Raw genomic sequence first — 26,046 nt, 5'->3', positions numbered from 1 at the left:
CCGATTTGCCGCGGTCATAGTAATCTATACTGTCTTGTTAATCTAATCTAAAACAGAAAATCATCACCGCATTCTGTGTGAAAGCATATTTATGCATGATAAATTTGAAATACCATTGACCATTTTAAGAGTACGCCGAATCAAGTCGAGAGTTTTCGTGTCTTTTCAGATTGCTGACAACGATCAAATGTGAAACATGATGTTCGAATGTAAATCAAATCAAGGGAACAGAACCTACCGAAAGTAATCAAGTTATGCGTCCATTTCAACGTAATTACTGATGATGCTAAACAACTCAACACTTGTAAGATAAGATAATTTACGCGCAGGTACATGCATTTCCCTAATGAAAACAAGCACAAAATAATCCTAACTTGAACAAGAAAGCGGAAAGCAAGTATGAAATGTCAGCAATGAAAGCTTTGTTCTTGACATTTTCTTGTAGCCAGAACCAGCCTGTCATGTAGTTGCCTTACCTTGTATAAAGAATACTAGCCACTAGTAGTAATTATTTTTTTTTTGTAAATCAAGCACATGTAGTTGAAGACTTGAGAGTATATGTACGTTTATGCCGTGAACAGAGCAAAGTAAACTGCCTATGAAATACATTTGCCTTGTTATATCTAATAATGATCACTCATCTGAATACGTGCATCTACATCAACGTTGTCCAGATACCTTTGCCTTTGATATTGAGTTGACATGCAAATTGAACATGGGCAAGTATATTTCTTGCAAACAAATGAAAGAAAGAAACACATTCGGACTTTCTTATTTTTTTAAAGCACATCTGCCGGACGTATTAGATGATGTTGTATTTTGAATACAGATTCTTATCTTATCGTCTGATACCGAATGTGTTTCATTATAATGCTAGGTTATAGTCATCTATTTTAATGTAAATTACGTATGATTGACATCTTAAGTGTACGCGATAGTATAAGATTACCATCTTTATGATTTTGAATTGTAAACCCCAATTTCAAAATAAGAAATGGTGTGAAAGTTGTACAAATATATAATAACTTATAATAACTTTAAGACACGGATATAATACAGATGCCGAAAATGATCGTTTGTATGTTTGTCTTATGCTATTTTAAGGCGTCACTATGTGGATGAGATAAATACAGCGTAATCTATGTTTACGCCATCTTATAGTTTCAAAGCTCCCAGCTCAAACACCGCTAGTTTGTGAGGGTGCCCTGCATCTTTGAGTCTTGTATTCTAGAAGATACTAAATCAATACGATAATTGTTACCATGCAGTTGTTGTATCCAAAAGAATTTGTGAAAGAAAAGATTTTTTATTCTAACTTAATATAATTCAATTTAATTGAATTGTAATTGATACTCAAACCAGATTCTACACAAATTGATAGATGCTTCCACCAGAAAAGGAAATATATGATATCATAAATAGAATTATTTGCACACAGTTGTTTCACTGACGAGTTTCATGAGTGCGAAGACCTTCATCTTTTGAAAGGGAGAAGTAGTTTGCATTTGCTATTGCTGCTTTGTATATATTATCTTGTTTGCTTTCCTTTTCTTCTTTCTTTCTACCAGAAAAAACGAAACAAAACAAAGACAAACATGACGGCATTGTTTGTTTACATTTTTGAGACTTGACGAGACGTGTCAGAAAATCTGCAGACGACTGAGAGAGATATATTGTTATTGTTTGTTGCCCAGTTCTCTCTCTATCTCTGCGATGTAGGGAGATTATAATTGCTACCAGATTGATCTTATTCCCATGCGCGTTTATCGACCGGCTCGTCGAAAAAAAAAAAAAAAAACGGTCAGTACTATGTACCTACACGATCAACTTGCCCCAAGTCAGATCGTTTGGAAAACACATTCGATTCAGAAAACAGAAGTTGGATCAACGCTGGATAATAATTCTGCATGACGATAGATCATTGAAGGAATTGAGTAATGACGAAGTGTGTGAGAATCAAACTGCTAAAAGAATTTTGATTACTATTTGTGATATTGGAGCATATCTTTTGTATTCCCCTAGCGTTTTTGTTACCAGCAGTTTTCTAGCTGGAAGCCTGTACGATGATGATGGGATGTGTTCATCGCGGAGTTTTTTTTTTTCGATAATAAACCGAATATAGAAAGTACATCAGTCTCAATTTGTGATTTGATGAGCTGAATGCATGAGTGTAAAGCCAGCCGCACACTACACGATTTTGCCCAGATTCACGGGTCTTAAGACCTTAAGACTAGAAGTGTGACGTCACAGTCTTGCCAGTTTCCAGTCGTATGACTGGGTCTTAACGCCAGTCGTAGAGATTTGACATGTTGAATTTCTACGACTGGTCGTAGGCTTTCAGCCATTCACAATGCAGTAAAATGCAAGCGCACGCAGTGCGCACTGCGCGCGCTTTACAGTCGGGTCGTATAGTGTGCGGTGTTCAGTCGTACGACTGGTCTTAAGACCCAGCCTGGCTTAAGACTTTAAGACCAGTCTGATCGTGTAGTGTGCGGTGGCCTTAAGAAGTAAGGATGTCGAAGTATTACTATAATTGAAGAACAGAAACGAATGCTCGCATCACATAAAAATTCCCCGTCATGATATGTCACCACTATGTACTAAAAATTGCAATATTTCAATTCATACAAGTAGTTTTGTAACTGACTCAGATTTCAAAATGTAATCAGACCAATAATTGGTCTTTCTTCCTTCTCCCAGCACGTTATAAATATTACTAAACACAGAATGTTTATCTGGATTTATTTGGATATTTCTATGTTTTGTTATTGTTCTTTTTGTTTTCTTTTGTAAAGTTGAGTTTGGGTCGTCTAGGATGGCGTAAACGATAGTACGTGTAATAGACAGTCATGACACTTATGCTCCTGGAGGACATTTCATGAAAAGTTTTGTTTTGTTTTGTTTGTTTGTTTTGTTTGTTTGTTTTTTTTTTGGGGGGGGGGAACTGTCATCTGAAAAGCTAGATAAATCCTCGCATGTAGCTGGCTGGGAGCAAACTTGTCTGACAAATTTGTATATATCTCTCGCTTGTTCTCTTTTGAATATGAGGAATCCCTGCTAGCATATCATTCTCCCACGCAAGGAATGAAACGAATGCTCGCATCACATAAAAATTCCCCATCATGATATGTCACCACGGTTGGGGTGTTTTGCAGCGGCTAAAGACGGTGGTTGTGTAGGTGGTTGGAGTAGTTGGGTGTGTCTATGCAGTGTGTGATATCGACTGAACGTGTCTGGGAATGGCTTATGATAAGAGTAACAAGAAATCAACCATAAGGAAAAACGAAGAAAACGTAATCCTATTTTGTAACTACAAGTATTCTATCAAAACAGAATGAAGTAAAAAAAAAGTAATGATAGGTACAGAGGAGGAAAATTAAAACATATCGCCGTGAAAAAATCTCCAGTAAACACAAAGAAACTTGATCTGATATATATAATATATATGTGTATATATATATATATATATATATATATATATATATATATACCAACTATAGAAAGTTTGAATGCAAAAAAAGAGAAATTCTATTATGATTTTTAAAGTCATCAGAAAATATAAAAAAATGTTTTCAATAATATTGCATTCATTACACTGAAAGAATTTTGAAGATACCACGAATATTGTCATCATACATTTCTTTTTTTTTTGAAATATCTGAAATTGATAGATAGGGAAGTACCTGTTTTTGCTTTAAACTCTTAATATACTCTTAATATATGCTGGCCCTCTATACATGAAGATATATATGATATGCACCTTTGCTATTTCTGCAACAGATCTACAACCAACCACAAACATTGTATGCTGCCACTACAACCATATCAACAAATATAAGCCATAGTTAGTACCGAGTTAGATTACATCCTTACTGCTGCTTATACCTGTAATGATAACACAATTCCACGAATTACAGCAGTGTTAGAATATGTCAATCTAATCATTTCACATAATATTATCTACCACTACTTTGATATAGGCCTTATTATACTACAATACTAAAATTCTGCTGTAGCTTTTATTCAGTTAGTCAACACTATTAGGAACTATATCGATCAAAATAATGTTCTTGTGATAATTTTAGTGATAATAATAACGATACCGAGAGCTTTATTCGGTCACATTATTACAGAATGATATAAATAACACAACATCCGACGCATATACGCATCACTGCGACCACCTAATACACAAAACGAACTGATTAGTATCAAATTCTAGACAGGAAATTTGACCTCTAATGCACATTTATACTGTTTGAAGAATGCCCATTGCCTCCTAAAACGCATCATCTACACCATACAGGCAAAGAATCATCATTTCCTGGATATGTATAATTCACTGAAATGATGTTGGCTTTCCATAACGATGGCCGGGTACGAAGCTCGATGTGTTTACCATTATCATGCAAATGAGGAAGACGCGGTCATATCAAAGTTAATCATTTACCAGAAAAGTACACACACCGCCATGCTATTCGGGGCACAATGAATTCCTTGGGCACGACGAGGCTGTTTACTATTTTCGTAAGGAGTTTCATTCTTTTCACCATAATCATCATTCAGTTTCCCTCAACGGACACATTCTTTACAATTCATTCCCTGAACGCAGTATTGAAAGCTGATAGAAACTGATAGTATGCTCTTCATTAACCCTATAAAGACTGGGCTATTTTGGTAGCTCGAAAGACTGGGGGGGGGGGGGAAGGGGCCTAAAGCCCCCCCCCCCTTAAGATCTCGGCCGTGGATCGCGCGATCGCAGCGGAACTTCGCACAATGGTAGTGTGCGATGTAATCTACAAGATCGTGTTTTTAAATTTTCCAAAATAGTCTTCTTTTGTAAGACTATCGTATAGACTTTGTAAATAAAGTTCCAAAAGTGCTCATTTTTGGCATAGATATTCTTTGTGGCATTCTTAGCAAATGTACTTGAAAAGAAAATCGGTATCAGAATCAATTTCTTATTTATTTTATTGTTTCATGAATTTCTTATGTATTTCCTTGTTTTTTTGACCTTCTGTGTTTGTTGTTTTTTTGTAACAGAATTATCACAGACACTTTTTGAAGCATAATACTCCTAAAACAAACTAATTTTAGCCATTGCGAGTAAAAATAAGCATATTTATATGAACCATGTGAAAAACCTCAGTTTGCATTGACTTTGTACACAAAATCAAATTTTTAAAGCAATTTTTGGCCTCACGTGCATGTACAAAAAGTCATGTAACTTCAGAACCGTACCCCCAGGCGTCACAAATTTGGCGTCAAAATGTGCGGGAAACTCAAAAGAAAAAAGTCATGGAGTATCGCGGCGAGAACATTGCGTGTTGCAGAGTAATCGTGAAAAATGTCGAGGGGGGGGGGCCTCCGAGGCCCCCCCCCCCCGTGCATTTAGGGTTAAGTTGAAACATTTTTACCCTGTTTTAGCCATAGAAGAATCTTCACACTTCATAAAGATGAGTAATATTACCGCTCAAAGTAATCTCATCAACACTTGAAGAGTTTGTTCACAAAAACCGATAAGTCCATATTTGCCAAATGGAGATATTTGCGATTAAAGGTCAAGAAAAATAAAGATAATAATAAGAAAAGTTTTGCTTCTTTTGACCATAACTTCAAAAATGTTCCTTTATATGTAGTGACCAATACATCATTATTTTAAAGGGTATTGTTTTGTACTTTATGACAGAGACAGTACTTCAAAATCTTCAAAAATGGACTTATCGGTTTTTGCGAACAAACACTTCACTTTATTCTCAATATTGATATTTAACTTGACATTTGTATTACCGTTAGATATGTGAGTGTGTTTGCATATTTCTGCGGTAGGGGTTAGAGTTTGCAACTTGCTGTAAGGAGCAAAGGGAACGTGCATGTCTTATATGTAATAATGGGCGAACATAGCCCCAGTGTGTGAAGAGAATATAATATCTTAGGCGGGAACAAGACTGACGGTAACCGCCGTGGAAACGCACTGCGATTCCGCCTGGATTATTTCGCCTTTAATGTGCAATATCGCAAAAAACATGGCGACTAGGATAGCGATATTGTTATGCATGCTTTTGACATTGGTGACGGTGGAAGCGGTGAATCAAGAAAGTAAGTATCTTTAAGTTTTCTTCAGAAAATGTTGATTCTTTTCGATGATTTGATTTGATGATGTCATCGGAGATAACTTAACTCTAGCTAGGCCGGGCTATTTAGGTAGATCATAGAGCCGGGGGGGGGGGGGGAGGGCTCCCAGCCCCCCCCCCCCCCTTCCTCCAGATCTCCGCCGTCGAAGTTCATGAAGTTCAACTAAAAAAAAAATCATCATTTATGCTTAATTATGCTAATTTATGCATAATGATGCATGAAATCAGACAATTTGGTATAAATCACTAAATAAAGCTCAAAATGGGTACTTTTTTGTGTAAATATTCTTTTTAGTGTCCTCAGCAAATATAAATGAAAAAATTGTGCCATCTGAAAAAAAATTCTTAAGTATTCTATTGTTTTTTTAATTTCTTACGTATTTCTTTGTTTTTTCGACTTTATGTTTTTCATTGCTTTTTTCGATGAAACTTGTCCGCGACATTGTTCCGAACAAGAAAATATGTTATTGAATGATTTTAATCAATAATCCCCAAAATAATCATGCTTTTATGAAATTTACCTGTAAGCATAGTTTGCATTGAAATTGTACACGAATTCACGCCTAGTTAGGGTTAATACAGATTGTGGCGCACGAATTGTGCTCGGGGAAAAAAAAATGGCGCCTTTTGATAACAATGTAGAAGGCAGGTTGGTGATAATCGTTTTGGATCGTTGATTCTCATTCAAAATATATTTGAAAGTCATATCGGTAATAGATAATCATTGGCTGTGATCATTTTTTTTTTCCTAAAAGAAATAATGATTTTTAATTTCATGCAAAGGTCTAGAGTAGAACGTTGGAAATGGATGACTTTAAAAGAGTATATTTTTGTGTTTCTGAATTATTACAGACAGAAACAAATATGGCTTTGTTAAACATGCATCCAAATTTTAAGTAAATGTTTATCGTGGTAAACATCAATGCAAATTTATAGCCTACATTTGACTCAAAGTATAACCATTACAAACCTTTCATGAAAGCAATACACCTTTTAAAAAAGGACATTGGTAGCGGTGGTTTATTGTTGGGCTTTTGTGTAAGAAGAATACCAAAAGCACCGTTATCGTGATGGTTGTTTTAATGCTTAATCCATTGAGCTTAGTGCATATATATCATACATTCCTTGGCAATATTCTCATATACAGTGAGATACTCTGCTTCAAAATTTGTACATTTCATTTGCTTCGCTGTGTTACGTGCTTTTGTATTTATTTCTATAGGACAACCTGACTATGTGTTAGCGGTGTATATGTATACTCTAACCAGTTCTTACTCTACTCTTGCTAGCGTTATAATGTGATCATATGCACATGAATTTTTGCACACATTCACACACATACAGACATACGTAAATGCACGCAGACCGTACCGAACTTGCCGAATAAGCACCTGCTCCGCACTTAAAACGCAAGTTGTGCGCAGTGATCTCTGCAAGGTACACGAACCGAGCCGACGGACGAGTATCATCATTTCCGTCTCCAAGATGTCATGATGATGGCAATTATATATTCATACTGTTCTATTTCACCTACCGGGCAGAAATTCCCTGTAAGGATTATAGGATCGAAAAAATCGCATACACATTAAAATGATTGTTATATCACTTGAAAGGGCTTTCAAAACTCTTTCGAATTGTGTCACAAACCAAAATGATTATGTTATAGGACCCTTCTGCCTGGTAGGCGATATGTATATACACACACTTGTATACACTTGTACCATATTTTGTGACACATAAGACAAAGTAAAAAACTTCTTGAAGAAGCAAAACATATAGAAATCTTTGCTCTGAATGGTCAATGCATGAAGTGACAAGATTTTTGGAGTTAAAAAAAAGTTACATTTAAGATCTGCACAAGCGTGGTTAAAAGGCATTGATCATCATTGTATATGCAGAACAGTGATACACTCAGTACCATTCTCTGAAATTGAAAATGTGTATATTTTGAAATTAAGCAAGGAAGAATTTTCTTTGACAGTATCACCTAATATACAGAACTTTAATTCCAAACGTGACACCTTTAGTCTCAGATGAAACTGCAAACTCATAGCCCTACATTCATTGTTCTATTAATATGCTGATAAATCTAGCTAAAAAATGCCTCCATGTCTGAAATGCCACCACCTCTGAAACTGGGTATAAAGATGGCAGACGTCATAACAGGAAGTCATACGCATCTCACCTCAAGTGCCAATGTGTTAGGATGTTTTAATCCAAATAATGTTATACAATGTCATTGTATACCTGATATTGACATTAGCCTATTAGCCTACATCAGGTAAATGCCATTTTATATGTGATGTAACCTAGGTCCTATACATAGGTCCTAGAGCTGTACAGCTCTATGGTCCTATACCTGATATAGCCTATTAACCCTTTCTCTGTCAATGAGTCAAATATGCACACATTTCACATATTTCACTTAGTTTATTCATTTCAATCTCATTTCTTTCAACAGATTATATAAAAACCTATAGACATGAAATGAATATGACACACAGAAGGTTAAACTACCATATACATCTATGGAGAAGAAGTATGATTATGCATCTGAAGAACCTTGGAAGGTGGTCCTATAATTAGGCCTACCCCTAGCATCTGACGGGGAGAAAAAAAAATTCATCGCACTTGCACGCACTTACAACATGCGACAGAGTAGGGATACCTTACGTGAGCAGCACGTGTAATTACAGCCTCCGCAAGAGAACGTAGCAATTTCACGCAGATTGTAAGTTGTAAGCACATACAACTCACTTACTACGTGCACAACGTACGATGCACGTAACCCCTCATGGCCAGGCGTGGCGTGCGGGCCACGTACTTACATCCTGCGCAACCGTGCGAGTGTCGTGCGTTGACGTACTTCCTCCCTGTGCTAGTCACTTCCTCCCCACGTTTTTAGAAAAAAACGTGAACGCCGTGGCCTCCGCCAGGAACGTACGGACGAAAAGCACGCACTGCGAGTTGTGACCAGGGCTAAGGAGTTTTAGATTTTAGACGCGCGGACGTTCAAAGGGAAAAAAAAAACATGGTTTGAGCGTGCGCAGAAGTGTGCGTACATCTCTATGGCGTGCGGCAACCAGCGGCAACTTGACGTGCGCTTGTGCGCACGCTCAGACCATGTGTTTCTCCCTTTGAACGTCCGCGCGTCAAAAATCTAAAGCTCCCTAGTATATGACCGCGATATTTATTACATCACAAGAATGTGATCGATTGCTCTGCCTCATGAAAAAGAAATGTAATAGTGTAGCATTCCTCGATCTAATAATAAGTCATTTTGTGTTCATTTTGATGAAATTATTATCATTATTATTATTTTTGTGTGTGTGTGGGGGGGGGGGGGTGGGTGGGAATGTTTTCTTGTGTGGTAATTTGGTTATGAGAAGGTTTGCCCTCCCTCATAATTTTGCCATAGTCAATGTGATTTTGCATAGCTGACCTAGTAAGAAAAATGGCTATTACAGTAATATTGTTGATTATGTTTAGGCAGATGCCCTTGTTCTTAATCTTTGTATTGTTACGTATGTGTGCATGTGTATGTGTATCTAATAATTATTTTCGTTGTCAAGCAAAGCAAAGAGGAACGATGTTTCAAAATTTTCATCAAATAAACTTAGAATTTCTCTTTGTATTATAGTCTTTTTGATAATTCATAAAGTGGTTTCTAGACATCTCGCTAAAAGTTAAAATCCGAATTTCACATTTTTAAAAAGTGAAATCAATCCAGGTCATTCCTCCCCCTCCCCTCATACACAGTAGTACTTTTCCCCTCCTTGTGAGAGTAAATCCTTAAGACTAGTTTTCTAGTCGTTTTGTTAAAAGGAAACGGTTGTCATCTCATCCAGCAATCATTGTACTTACTTAATACCAACGTTTATTTATGTGACAGCTCCTGAAACGTGGAGCATGCCATGAAAGAGCAACAAATTACTGTGTCTTGTAACCAGATGATTTATTTGCAACATATATCTGTATTTTTTATTTATTCTTCTTCTTTTTTTTGGGGGGGGGGGATCTTATCCTAACAAAATATTTCTGTTAATGTTGTATTTTTGTTTGTGTATTATATTCGTTAACAAGTTGCAGAAATAAGTTGAAATTGAAATTTTGAATTCAGACACTGCTACTCCACCTAACTGTGTCAAAACTTATGACTCCCTTCGATGCTGCTATCGAGCATTTTAGCACTACACCATTATCATTATCATCATTACTTTGACGGTTTGGACGTGTCTTTTGACTGATGTATCTATTACTTAATAATTAGCAAAGTTCTTATCACTATCATTACTATTCTAATTGTACTTGGTCTTGCTCATTTTGTTTGTTTGTTTTGTTTTTTATTGTTCCATATTGCACATTTCAACAAATACATAAAACATAAACATCACAATACAAAAGCCTGGATGAATTGTCACGTACAGCTTATAAGACAATAAAACATGCGAAATATGAGGAATCTACATAGAAGCATTGCTTGTAGGGTGTAGATTCCCAGATGCGGATGTGAGATTATTTCTTACTTGGGTATGTAATTAAAGGAATGGCAATTTCTGAATTGGAGAAATATAAACGCCAAAAAGTAAAAAGAAAAAGAAAAAAGAAAACAATGAAAACAATGTCCGCGGCACAGATTTCTTGAGTGTTGCGTGATCACCCGAGCGAGGTACAAGTCAGATGCAGTGTACAATAGCAGAGATACCAAATGTGTACAAAGGAAGTTCAGGAGATAATACAGAAATCACGAGCGAGGCACATGTTACATAATCGATAATGTCAGTAATGTGAAGTATGAACAGAGAATATCGAGGAGGATTGAAGAATAGCTATAGATATGAATTCAGAAAAACTAGTTTAAGTTTATGTTTAAATGAATAAAGAGACTGAGATTGGATTATTTCTCTATCCAACTCATTCCAAAATTTAGGTCCTGTAGTGTTTATTGTTTTTAAAGCAGATACGGTTCGTACAGGAGAAAGATGAAAATAATCTTTTTGTCTAGTAGGGTAAGAATGAACTTCAGTATTTTTGACAAACATCGAAGAAAACACATCAGGGAGACCACCTGAGTTTAATTGATACATAAATGACCCGATATTAAAATGATATAAATCCTGGATCTTAAGTGTTCTACTGGAAAAGAATAAGACATTAGTGTGTTCGAAAAATGTGGCGAAGTTAATTATCCGTATAGCTCTTTTCTGTATCAATAATAAAGAATTAAGTCTAGTTGTACAGCAGTTTCCCCATGCCAGGATTCCATAACCTATATAAGGCAAAAATAGAGTAGAATACAATGAATGCAGAACATGTTTAGGAAAAAACTGTTTTAACTAATACATAACACCTACATTTTTTGGTAATAATTTACGCAAAGAATCAACATGAACTTTCCATGTCAACTTACAATCAATATAGAGACCAAGGAATTTTATATATTCCACCTGGTTCAATTCTACGTCGTTTACAACCAACTTACCCGGTAAAATATTGATTATATTGCTCAAAACCATAAATTTTGTCTTGGTCAAATTCAATGACAATTTATTAGCCTGAATCCACTTAGATACTGATTTTAATTCAGTATTTACGGTATTCAGTAAAACATGAGGGTTTTGATTTGAATAAAAAATACTGGTGTCATCGGCAAAAAGTAGAAAATAGAGCAGAGAGGACGAACTGCGAAAGTCATTCATATAAAGAATAAACAATAAAGGACCTAAAAGGGATCCTTGCGGTACCCCACAAGTTATAGGCTGTGAACTGGACACATGGCCATTCAAACTAACAAATTGAGTTCTTCCAGTAAGGTAGCTTCTAAACCACTCCAAGGCCCTCCCACGAATCCCAAAGTGTTGTAATTTGTATAATAATATTTCATGGTTGATTGTGTCAAAGGCCTTGGAGTAGTCAAGAAAGATACCTACTGTATGACACTTGGCATCGATCGCTTTGATAATTTTCTCTATCATGAGTAAAATAGCATGAATTGTGGAATGCTTTTTACGAAATCCAAATTGATTTTCATCTATTACATTTTCTTAAAAGCTTGCTTGTTTTCTTCGTATTATTGTTGATATCAATATTAATAATATTGATAATAACGATAGTAGTAGTAGTAGTACTAATGATAATGATAATGATATTAATAACAACAATATTATTGTTGTTATTGTTATTGTTATTATTATAACTATTATTATTATTATTATTATTATTATTATTATTATTATTATAGTTATTACCATAATACTCATCATCACCATTATCGTTATCATCATTATGACTAATATCATCATTCTTTAGATTTCTACCCGTTTGGTGAGGGTAATCGTGATGACTACATCCAGCGAGGCAACGACGTCTCCTCCCCAGCCATTGAGTTGAGCGGGGGAATGACATTCTACAACGTTAAATATTGGAGCCTATTCGTGAGTTTTAATGATTGAAAGTTTTCCAAGCCACTTCAATAGCTTGATGTTTTTTAATTCTATTTAATTCATTTATCTAAACATATCTATTGTTAATGTGGAAAGCTGAGCAGGGCAAGAAATAGATAAAATTTGTATACTGTAAATGTTGTCCATGTCCTGAATGCGGTAATGTCATTCTAAACTTAAAAAGGTTAAGTTTGCCTGCGGTAGTCACATTATAAGGTGTAATCATACCGTCCCCTCTAGCAAAAGTCGAAAACACTGTGTCCCTCGGATAGGACATAAAATGGAGGTCTCGCGTGAGAAGGTCAGGACTCATGCTCGTAAGACATCACGCTATACAACATTCATTCATCTCAAAGAGCAGGGTGTTAAACCCGGTGAAGTGGTCCCTCCTCACATCAAACTGGACCCCATGGAAAACCAGCTTAGTGTAGCTGAATAAGGGCTATCCAGCCATCTTCTCAAAGGGAAAATGAACAAACAAACAAATACCCCCCCCCCGCAAAAAAAGAAAAAAAAAAAGAAAGAAAATAAGGGGGGGGGTAGGGTCGTAGACAGAATATATGTTTGGCTTAGCGTGCGGATATTATATTTCATGAGAGCAATAACTGTTGCAGGAGCAAATGTCGTGGAACCACTTCCTACACCTAACATACGTTGATATGCTCAACCTGCAGCGCCATGTTCCAAAGGGCGTATGAATCACGTACCGTAAAGTAAATCCGATGATAATTATATTCGTCGCGAGTCCAATTATGTTATCTGTCGGTCGGGTAGACTCTAGACTGAGCCTGCAGCGAGCGATGGATCTTTTTCTTCAGTGATTAAGATTAAAATTACAGACTTTATTTTCCTAATATCAAAGAAAATGATATGAAAGAGAAAATACCATATCCAATATTTCTTTTTAAATAGGCCTATTCACAAACATCTCTTCTTTCAATCTTATTTGTTAAGCTTCTATGTGATTAGTAAATTCATCAATTAAACAATTGATTAAATAATTAACAAGTCATTAATTCATTCATCTAACACTTATCTATTGAGGTGAAGTTTACAAAGTTCTAGTTGTAGAACCTCGACATTTCGTATTATATTCGACATCAGCATATCTTTCCTTGTTCTGATAGAGGAATCCATCACCATTTTTATACAGATCTCCGACAGTTAATCTTTTACTATTGTTTGTGTTGTAAAAAAATAACAAAAAGGTGATAGAAATACTGTTTCATTGCAAGGAGGAATGAATGTTGTCAGACCTACAACGATTACGATTACTTCATCATTAAATGATGCGAAGGACAGACTGAGTGGAAAAGCAAATTTAAAGGGGAATACTGAAGATTTTATATCATATATAACCAATGAAGTCAAAGAGTGGGACACATAGAACAATTTGTCGTTTACATCATTTAAAATGGACTTTTTGAAGTGGAGTTAGAGGATATTGAAGATTTACACCTGTCACCCCCCTAAAATCTAGGTCACAGCGTAAATTTCGAGGCTTTGCCGATGACGTCATGGGGTGAAGGGAATCGCACAAGGTCTCGAGCGCCGCAGGCCGGCCCCCGCGCGCATAATGCATGCATTGTATAGATTATGCAAGTTGTTGTAGATACCCGGTATTTGCATATAAAAACAAAGTTTTGAAAGTTTGTTTTTCGATAATGACATCGGCGATGATCAGGATGATTTCTTGGTGGTCGTGTTGAATGTGGAAGCGATGATGAATTGAGTGATGTACACTAGTGATGATAGCGATGATGAAACTAGTGATGATGACCCTGGTGAAGTTGGAGTAGTAGATGTTGATGACGAGCCGCACAGCGGGGCGCAGGAGGGAAACGCTGCGGGTGAGCTAGAGGGGAAGGCCCGGGCGGTCCGGTTGAGGCGGACGAACTTCCTGGATTGGCAGTACGAGCCCTTGCCACACGGCAGGCCAGGGGACAATGTTGGTGACGCAGGACCAATGCCAGATAGACTCCAAAATTTAGATTGGTGAGAGTTGTTTTTATTCTGAACAGAAAATGAACCGAGCTTAGTGCTGACTAGAACTCGTACTTCAGAGCAGCAGTACTTAGGCCTAACAATATTAAATCGGGCTGGTCGCTGTACTATTAAAGGTGCATGGTCCCGGTGTTTTAGTCAAATGCGTACGCGGGCGCACGGCACAAGTTTCCTATAGAGACCCATGCTACCGACTTCTCTTGGGCGCTTACACTTTGGCCCACTTTCCCGAGTCCGAAGAAGTCCGATCCACTGTGTCAGCGGTCCGATCACAGTTCGGCTCATGATTCAACTCAGGGGGATGACAGCTTTAGCAAACTTCTTTTGTGATGTCATAATAAGAAGCACATATGCACGCACCCTGGCATTACTACAGACTGCGTGATGCGCAGAGAAGACAACGAAGGCAACGTTACTTAGCAACACCTACGCGCTTTACTCTTGACGACAGCTCAATTTCGGCTATCTTCGTATCAATGCTAACGGTAATCGGCAGTAGCATCAACAGCGCCATCTACACTACCGGGACTATGCCCCTTTAAACTTGGGTCTAGGGTCTACTGTAACTGAAGATTTTAGCTAGGTGTAATTACGTTTAGGAAATAGAGGTCCATGTCAAAATTCGGCTGTGTGATGAGCTTTGATGTAAATGTGAGACACATTAACTTCGTAATATCGTTCTTGACTCAGGTCTCAGTGTCATCTCAATACACTACTGTAGTTTTGTAGGCCTAGGCTTTCTATCATTAATTTATATCCATACGTAGGGCCTAGCCCGACCAGACGCAGCTGTGCAGCAACTGGGCTGTGTATAGCCCAGTACCAAGCCCTAGTTATCCTTCACGCAATCTCAACTTCGCAGCTCGGCCGTATGTTACGTTAAGAAGAGTGGATTCCGGAATTGTATAGTAACAAAGATCTTTGATAGTAAGTCTACTACAGTAGACTTACTATCAAAGATTGTACACTGACCTTTGTTACTATAACGTTAGGCCCTAACGTTAGGCCTAATCATCGAAGATCGACCATCCTCCTCCCTCCATGGCTTTCTCTCGTATAAAATCAAAAATACGCGTGGGCCGGGGCGCAATACGCTGGAACATGAATACAAATCAAGAAAAAATAGTGGGATACATGTAAATAACATGAGGAAACAGGAGGAAATAGAATTGAAGAATATCCTCGTTAAGGTAGTAGACTCTAAATACACGTAGGCCTAATTATTGTTAACACCGGTCTATTTGCCCATTCACTAGATTTACGTGCTTTTCAATGGGAAAACGGCAGGGCGGTCGGTTTAAAAAATATAGGCGCCTATACCTTGGCTATACTACAGCTACCACGGGCGCACGAAAAAAAAAAAAGATCTAGGGCCTAATCATTCACTCTGATTTTTGGAATAATAGACTGCAAATTAACCCTTCTACGAAAAGTTATCTTTTTACTGTAGTGCTCTGTAAACATCGCATTATACTTCAGGACGATTTTCTTCATGGAATAATCGACGTCTTTCACGATACACCACAGCAACTTTACCCATTAATTCTACCGAGCAAACTAAAGAGAAAATCACAAATTTGTTTGTTTGTTTTTACTTCTGCATTCAATCAAATACAATTTGAATACAAACTTCAAAAAGTACAAAGACAAAGAATAACAAGTGCAGGGAAATAAATCGATTACAGTACATAAATAGATACACATAGGTGATTGCATTGAGCAATTGAAGTACACAGAAATATAAAATAAGATATACAGTATTTTTTCAGGAAACAACAGAGATCATTGAATGCAGGAGACCACCATCGTAAGCGATTAAGCTTGAAATGGATGGAGGCCTCATAAAATGAAAATCCAACGACACAACTCTCTTGGAGGAAGGTGATCAGGTGAGTGCAGTGCTGTTGCAGGTGAGAGTGCAAGATGCAGTTGAAGGAAGAAAATAGAGATTGACAATAAGATGACAACCGTTTACCATAAATATTTGCTAGCTTAATTGGTTTGAAGAATATAATTGTATCAACTATCGTTTTAGTGAAGCTTTCGAAGAATAAATACTTAAACAGGACTTTATATTATCCGGGAGATTATTCCAAATATCCGGACCCGAATGTCTTATACATTTATGTGGCACTAATAATTTGGGATTCAAACGGTGGAAATTTCTACATATACGAGTATGGTACGAATTGACAGAAGTATTACACCTAAACATGTTATTAAACGATGATGGAAGCTGATCATGTATATATTTAAATATAATTACTGCTACTTGAATAATATTCAAATAAAAAACCTTCAATGTTTTAAGCTCATGAAATAAAGAATCAGTATGAGCCAAAAAATGCGATCCTGTACAACAAACTTTCTTTTGTAATTTAAATATAAAATTTATTTTGGTAGAGCCGCAAGTACCCCATACAACATTGCAGTAACTTATATATGGAAGAATTAAGGAATTATACAATAGAAATAAAGTTGAACGAGGAAGAAAAAACTTCAAAATAATCCCTATATTTCTAGAAATACACATTGTAAGATGATACATATGTTCATTCCAATTCAAACTTTCATCTATATAATTATACTCCCAGAAATTTTGAATTCGTTTTCTTTTCTTATGGGATATCATCAATGTTGATATGTATCAGCGTATCTTCATTATGAGAATGAAGTTTGAAATAAATGAATTTAGTCTTTTTTATGTTCAAACAAACTTTATTAGACTTAAACCAACTTGATACTTTACTAATTTCAATATTTAAAGTATCATTTAAAATCTTAAGATCTTTATGAGAATAAAATATGTTGGTATCATCAGCAAACAGAACAAAAGAGAGAAGATAGGATGTGTTAATGATATCATTGACATAAAGAAGAAACAATAGTGGGCCCAGAATTGAGCCTTGAGGAACACCACATTTGATTAAAAGAGGATCAGATTCACAACCATTGAAAATAACATAATTATTGTCTTCTATTAGTCAAATAATCTTTAAACCATAAAAGTGCTCGTTCCCGAATACCATAATGACTAAGTTTGGAGAGTAAAATAGAATGGTCAAGAGTATCGAATGCATCACTCAAATCATAAAAGATACCTGCCACATGTTCTTTATTTGCAAAAGCACTTGTAATTTTTTCATAAATTTGTATTAATGCTAAATCAGTTGAATAATTCTTTCTGAAACCATATTGACTGGGAATAAGTAAATCATATTTATTAACAAATTTAAGAAGTCTATTATAAACATTTTTTCTAAAATTTTGGATATACTAGGCAACAAAGAAATGGGGCGATAATTACTCATTTCATGAGGATCATCCTTTTTATAAATAGGATTAACTTTAGCTATTTTCAGCAGATCAGGAAAAATACCTTGTGATAAAGAAAGATTAAATATATGACTTAACGGTTCTGCGAGTGGATAAACTATTTCTTTTAATAACGTCATACTTATTTTATCAAAACCACAAGATTTAGAGCTATTCAAAGATTTGGTGATATTAATAATTTCACTGGGACTTGTTGGATTGAAATAAATAGACTCTTGGTTTTGGTCAAAAAGATAATCTGTAAAATGAGCAGAAGTATTGCTAATTTTAGTAGCAAGTTCCGGACCGATGTTGTAGAAAAAAGAGTTAAATGAGTTTGCATACGTATTGGGATAATTTATTTTGATGCCGTTTAATGCGATATCATCCGTTGGCGGAGAATCAGGCTTTTTACCTAAGACCTCTTTGATGATTTTCCTTGTTGCATTAAAATTCGAAGAAACCTTTTTCATTCCATCAGGAAAAAAAAATAATCTACGGGATAAACGAATCAATTTTGTCAATTAATTTCGATAAACTTTATACATATTCAAATTAAATTCAGTTGGGTTACGAATATGTATCTTATACAAAGAATTACTAGTATTTATGGATTTCAAAATGCCTTTTGTAATCCAAGGATTTCTTGGTTTACTTCGGTTAGTTTTTGTTCTACATAAAGGAATATTATATTCATGACAAAACAACAATTTATCATTAAAACATTTATATGCCAAATTAACATTATCAATACTATAAATATCTGTCCATTCCTCTAAAAATAAATTCTGTTTCAGCAATTCCACATTGCGTTTTGACTCTTTATAGTACCATATTTTATCACGTAATTTGTTACGACCCAATTTACATTCACAAATTGAGAATATTGGTAAATAATCAGAAACTTCAGAACATAATATACCCCCGTAATTGTATCATTATATACATTAGAGAAATACTATTAATCTGAGTTGATGAGTGCGGATTTATCCTGGTGGGTTTATTGATAATCGACACAAAACCATATGAGTACATTAAATGCATAAAATTAAGGGAATAATTGTAATCGGATGTGGGGGAAAAGTTAATGTTAAAATCACCAAAAATAAAAACATATTTACTTTCATAATCTATCTTATGGAGATATAAATCCAATTCACCCAAAAATAATTCACAGTTCAGATCAGGGGGTCGATAAATCAAACCTATGATAATATTTTTAGAAATTCTGTTATCAATTACAATGAATAACGGTTCTGCATATCGTAATGTGATTTCAGAACGGATTTTGAACTGTACATTTTGCGCAATGTAAAACACAACACCGCCACCCCTTTTTCCTTGACGATCAGCCCTAACTAATTTCTAATTGGGTAAATTGAAGATATCTGGGGAGTTTTGATGTAATCAAGAAAAGACAACTGCATAGGTGCTTATGTGAATTTGGTATTGTACTGTGCAGTAGAAGGTCTAAAATGAGCATTTCGAACAATTTTCGCGATAAAATCTTGTGATATATCGACATCTTCTAAATCGGAGGTGAATTAAGGTGAATTTCTTAGCGTTTCTACATTTTTGTGTCGCATTTTTGGCGATTTCGGCCCGTAACAACGCTCTGTAGATCATGATTAGTAGGCCTACCTTAGTTTCTAACTATACACAGCCCAGTCGCTGTAAGTAGCGCAGCGTCTGGTCGGGCTAAGTAGTATCATATCTTATCACATTACACTCACTCCGTACTCCCGGTCACAGCTCATCAGCATTCTATCTAGCTAGGAACCCTCACAAATTCACTGCACAACCCATTCATTACTTCACCGAGTCCATCAAAGTTTTATCACTATCGATGAAAACCGCAGTGCTCTGTGTCGTTTATTTTATCACCAGATAGGCCGGCCGGCCTATAGTCAAGACTTCGACTTAGCCGATGCCCGCGCATTGCGTAGTATCTAACGTTAGTATTAGCGATCCACATCATTATGCCGAACCGAGGTTTTTTTCTTTTCGCCAATTTCGCGAACCTGGTGCTTTTTGAGAAAATATTTCTCTTTCTGTATATATTCCCCCCTTCTGTAGTGTACTCCACAACCACGAATTTAAGCACTCGCGAAATGCTTGGCAAGTCCCGGTTCGCGAAAAAAGAAAAGACTCGCTAAATTCATGGCGTACACAGCTGTAGTAGTACCAAGGAGCTGCTGAGCGTACTTACCAAAGAGGTATGAAGCTCAGGCTTCTCCGCTCTTTGATACACGAAGGCTACTGCACTGCGACATATGCGGCCGGTGATGGGCGCATGCATGTGACTGATCGACTACGAAGCACCCACTACAGGCACTAGGCCTGACAACTTCTGTATTCGAGGCCTAAATAACACGTAACAGACTTTATTTAAACGAGAAAATGTATGATTTCACAGGAGACTTGAAGTAGAAGACAATTGTATTTCATTTTTTGTGACATTCTGATAAAAAATGTCTTGGGATTTCGGGGTACGAGCCTCGACATCTCGCTCTCATCGGAAGCATACATAGGTAAGCTCAGGCTGTTGTGTGATACTTCCGGGTTTGCCCTTCACCCCATGACGTCATGGACACGCCCCCAAAGTAACCATGGATCTTCCGATTGACATGATTCAGGATACAATAATTTTTCTAAGCAGCCGTTCTCCAGAACGCACGTTTCTAAATGGATGAATTAAAGGCCGCTGAGTTTAACATGCTCTAAGCTTTAAATGGGGGAATAATCCAACAAAATATGCGTTTTCTTTTAATAGTATTCTGCTTTAACTTTCGAACCGTTTAACTCACTTTTTACCCACCATGCGTCCAGTACACCTGCAATACTATACATGTGTTCGCATTTTACAGGACGCATTTCTCATTATGGATTAGTAAAAAAATCAATGCGTGATAACTGACCAATCAGGTTGCAGAGATTCTAAAGCCCATACATTTTTCATAAAAAAACAGCTTAATTCCTAACTACACATCATCAGGAGAATGTTGTTTGTTTGACACTTTGACATTCGTTTCTGCTTCGTCATTTCATTCTATGTGTCGACCAGGTAAATGACAACGGCGTAATATCGTTCAACAACCCCTACACGAAGTACGAAGGACCGCAACCTGTATTTCCTATCCCAGAAGACAAGGAGGTAACGGCAAAATGCGATACACTTCTTTGAGTGTTAGAAATACTTTGTGTATTATGGCGTGTGCTTTGATAATAGAATACCATAGTGTGATGTCTTTAGTAACATTTTATCGCCATGGAAACTCATTCTAAACAATCTTGTCTGGCCGGTAAGAGAACACTATTGTTGTTCTCCATGCTCCCCCTGTTTTTAAACCAAGCTATTTATAAAAGATTGTGACACCTTCACTTCGTTACACTAGGTCTATTAGGTATTTGTAAATGTGTGCTAATCTGTTTCGTCGATGTGTGTGTGTGTGTGTGTGTGTGTGTGTGTGTGTCATTTCATTTCATTTCATTTTCATTTTATTTCAACACGGTAATAAAAAGGAAACTTGCTCAGCCATCGGCTGTTATTCTGCAAGTCCGTGCATGTATACATTATAACAGAACGAAACATAGATTCAGTAACAGCGTAATATATAGCGATGATTGAAATAAGAACAAAAAAGAGAAAAAAATCACGAAGAAAAGGAAAGGTATATCTACATATAACAGCATATGAATAAAAAAGATACAGACATTGACAAGAGAAACAAATGTCAATAGTACTCATCGCGTAACATAATAGGAAACGTTATGATAATTGATATGATGTAATATGATATATAATGCAGTGGATATCAAACTAGAACTGCTGCTGTTTCAAATAAGACCTGAAATTATTAAAACTCATAATCTTGATATTATCTGGGAGATCATTCCACACTTTACATCCCCTGTACTGTAAACTCCTACGTTTGAAATTGGTTGAAAATCTACATAACTCAAATTTTAACATATTACATCTGAAAAAATGATTTGTATATTTAAATGAAAACAACTCACACAGACTTTGGGGGTAAACCCCATGAGCAATTTTATACATTGCATGTAACATTCTATATTTCTGTCTTATTTTAATAGTAGAAATACTTAACTGATCATATATCAATTGTGTTGAAAACCTCCAATTAACCTTCAGAACGGTACGCAGTGCCCGATTTTGTAATCTTTGCAATTTATAAATCATCATTTTACTGCAATTTGACCACACTACATCACAGTAGTCAAATCTTCCTTGTACAATACTCTTATAATATATCAGTGCTGTCTGTTGTGTTATATAAGGTCGTATCCGTTTCAATAAATATATTCTACTTATTATTTCCTTTGATATTTTTCTAATATGCTGTTCCCAATTTAGATGTTCATCAATAATAACGCCAAGATATATAATATGTGTTACTCGTTTAATTTCATATGATTCAATATGCACGTTAAAATGCTTTACACTTTTTAGTCGTTTTTTGGTACCAAGCAATAAACATTCACATTTATTTACATTAAGTACAAGTTTATTCTCTTTAAGCCAGTGATTTACTGCTTCCAAATCCTTGTTGAGAGTATCAGCCATAGATTCAGCATTCTTATGTGCAGTGTATAGGTGTCGTCAGCATACAGAGACACCTTACATTCATTAAGGCATTCCGCCAGGTCGTTGACATATATAACAAACAACAGAGGACCTAAGGTGCTCCCTTGTGGAACGCCACACTCAATAACTCTCATGGGGGATTTTACACCATTCACAACAGTATATTGAACGCGACTGAACAAATAGTGTTCTACCCATTTCAGTGCATTACCGGTGACACCCAGTCTTTTCAGTTTGGATAACAATACCTTGTGGTCAACAGTGTCGAAAGCCTTTTTCAGGTCCAATGTTACTACCCCAACTAGATTACCTCTATCGAGCTTGTCTAGCCATTCCTCTGTTACTTTTAACAGTGCAGTGGAAGTCGAATTATTAGGGCGAAAACCAGACTGTTGGTCGCAGAGAAGATGATGACTGGTCAAATAATCATATAGTTGAGTAAATATTATCTTTTCAAAAATCTTGGCAAAAACAGGTAAAATGCTGATTGGTCTATAATTTCCAATCACCATTTTATTCCCACCTTTAAAGACAGGTGTAATTTTAGAAACTTTCAGTTCATCTGGAACAGAGGCTTGTTTAATTGACATATTCAGTATATGTGTAAGAGGTTTAACAATTAAATGAGCAACCGGTTTGATGAGCGACATTGGGATATCATCGTTTCCACAAGCTTTTTTTCACTGACATCTCCATAATTAGTTCAAGAGTTTCATGCTCTACTATGTCTTTAAATGATGATAAACATGACTCATTACAATGATCGGACAGGTCGTTGTCAAGATCAACATAATCAACGCCGTTCTTAGTGATACTATTCTGAAGTGTTTTTCCAATTTCCGCGAAGTAATCGTTGAAGTTTTCAGCCAGGGCTTTTTTCCCATAGTATCGGACACCATCTCGTTCAATTTCATCTATTCTTTCATGACTTTGTTTCTTAGGCATCACATAACTTAGCGATTGCCATACATCACTGGATTGACCGTTACTTGCCTTAATAGTATTGGTAATAAAATCTCTTTTCGCTTTACGTATTTCAGCTGTTACACAATTTCTTGCCTTTTTATATCGATCCCAGTCGTCTTTTTCGTTAGTCAGTCCAGCTTTGCGTTTCAACATATTACGATCTCTGATGAGTTGTAGCACATGATCAGTAATCCATGGGGATTCCTTTTTCTTAATACGTTTACGTTTCAGTGGAGCATTATGGTCTATTACTTTCAAGAGTTCTCTTTCAAAAGCAGAGTACGCAGTACTAACATCAGTGGCATTATATACACAGTCCCAGCGCAATTTACTTATATCTTCTGCATATTTAACAATATCTACTTTTTTAGTATTTCTGCTAACTTTAAATCTATGTGAGTGTTCTTTACACATTTTTTGTTTACCCCATGTACAGAAAACCATATAATGATCACTTAATGAGACTGGATTCACATCTACTCTTCCAACTTTATCCAGGTTATTAACCAATATAACATCAACCAAACTAGAAGTACCAACAGTAACTCGTGTAGGTGAAGATACAACTTGGGTTAATCCAAAAGCTTCAGTCAACTCTTTCAGATGCTTACTTTGCCAGGACTGATGACCTGTAAGCATGTTACAATTCAGATCACCTAGTATGATATAATCCTGTTGCAGATCGTCCAGTTTATGAAGTACAGATTCAAACAAATCAAACACTCGTGCATTAGCGTTCGGTGGTCTGTACCACACAATAACAACAATTGATTTTACATTCAATGGTTTAACCTCAACTGCAATCATTTCCAAAGATTCATCACATAAATCTGGCCTTACATTATAACGAATCGCATTTTTTATATATATTGCAGTTCCTCCACCCATGCGATTTCTATCTTTTCTAATCACATCATATAAATCAATATCAATTTCTGCATTAAGTATCTCTTCATTCAAATGTGTCTCACTTAGAGTCATCACATCAATATCAGACAAATCTACAATTTTACGTATTTCATCAATATTTTTAGTCAGGGACAAACAATTCAAATGAGATAATTTCAAGCCTTTTTCAGCTCTTACAGATTGAAGTTGTGATTCGACAGTCAACGATCTCTCTTTTGTTTTTGAGATGTCAATATCACTTTGTATTTCAGGGTCCTTTGATTTCATATCATCATATCCTGGTAATTCTGCTAAGTAGCATCGAGTACATATCCAATCTATATCACTTTGAAAGACGTCATTACTTTCACCACAACAGTCTAAGTGACACCATTCACGACATTTAACACAAAGAAGTGCATTTTGATTATTTCTGACCATTTTCTTACAGAGTATGCATGGATAGCTTAGTCCCATCCTGTCTATTTTCCTTGCTCTTTTGAGTAATGTTGATTCTCACCTCGAATCATTCCAGTCTCTCAATATCTCTGGAGTTTCTGATGGTGATCTTTCTGTCGTGTGATCCAGGGAGAGACAGCAACACTGTGATTTTTCCATCGTTTGTCCAAACTCTCTTCACTGTTGATTTCTGCTTGGCAGCGTTGATCAGTTCCCGTCGATGTTGAGTCAGGTCTTCTTGGATGAAGATCCTTGTACCACGAAGTCTGGCCTTGGCGTCGAACACTGCTCGCTTGGTGTTGTACGTGCTGAACTTGACAATGAGTGGTTTTGGCCCTTCAGTAGATCTCGCTCCCGGTCTCGACTTCGTTGTGATCCTGTGACTCCGTGAAATATCTGACAGGCCAAGTTCAATGTCAAGGTGCTCCTTCACGACACCACGAACTACTTCATCTGTTTTCTCATTTTGCTTTTCAGGTATTCCGTAGATCCTGAGGGACTCTCGCCTACTGTACTGTTCCTGCTCCTCCTGAATGTTTTGCACATCAGCAAGGGACTTCTCCAGGTCCTTCACCTTTTTCTTGAGTGCAGACACTTCGTTCTCTTTCGCAGCGATATCGTGGTTGAGAGCCTGGTAGATGTTTTGCGAAACTCGATCCATGATGGCGTCGGCTATGAGGGTGACGAGCTTGTTGAGAATTGGCTCAGGGGTGATTACCTCTTTTATGTGGTCCCTGATGGCCATTGTATGCTCATGGTCAGTTTCAATGGCTTTGCTGCTATCATTGTTCGCCTTGATGGTTGGTTGACCAGCTGCGTTGAGGGAAGAACCATTGCTGTTCTCAGTGCTAATTCGGCCGGGGGCGTCCCCGTGCCGGGCGGACAGTCTCTCGCTATGTCGATTTTCAGAGGATGGATTCTCTCCGTCATCGGATTTTCTCTCCATTTCTTTCCTTTTCTGTTTCATTTCCACAGCAAACCAGCCTTATGTGCAGCAGCGAGTGTTCTTCATTCCCTTACACAGAGATGTTCACCACATTAGGGTCACAAAGCCAGCAAAAAAATGAGAAATTCCAGCGATTTAAGCTTGGTGTGTGTTTATCTGTATGTGTCCTTTAACTGAACTCGGCGTCAAAACTGCTAAAAAAGTAAAGGAAATTGTAAGTAAATATGGGATATTTTTAATCAGCACTACAAAAATATTTCGGTCTCATTGCACGTTAGGTTT

The 26,046-nt window shown here is 36.6% G+C and overlaps 1 protein-coding gene across 1 annotated transcript in view; it reads left to right on the top strand.

Annotated features, from left to right (window-relative positions):
* The first annotated feature begins 5,849 nt into the window (after nt 1-5,849).
* The window catches only part of LOC139711412 (sushi domain-containing protein 2-like), a 78,420-nt gene continuing 58,223 nt past the window's right edge, over nt 5,850-26,046 (top strand). The window contains exons 1-3 of the mRNA XM_071623327.1: nt 5,850-6,099; nt 12,444-12,568; nt 20,961-21,050. Coding sequence (XP_071479428.1) covers nt 6,006-6,099; nt 12,444-12,568; nt 20,961-21,050 — 309 coding nt within the window. The 5' untranslated portion in view covers nt 5,850-6,005. The remainder of the gene's footprint in view (nt 6,100-12,443; nt 12,569-20,960; nt 21,051-26,046) is intronic.

This window comes from Diadema antillarum, unplaced genomic scaffold (genome assembly GCF_040938485.1).
Source record: "Diadema antillarum isolate AM-2024a unplaced genomic scaffold, OU_Dant_1.0 scf00000004, whole genome shotgun sequence".
In the NCBI taxonomy this organism is placed as follows: domain Eukaryota; kingdom Metazoa; phylum Echinodermata; class Echinoidea; order Diadematoida; family Diadematidae; genus Diadema; species Diadema antillarum.
The sequence above is the reverse complement of the archived record's forward strand: the minus strand, read 5'-3'. Positions and strand labels throughout refer to the sequence as shown.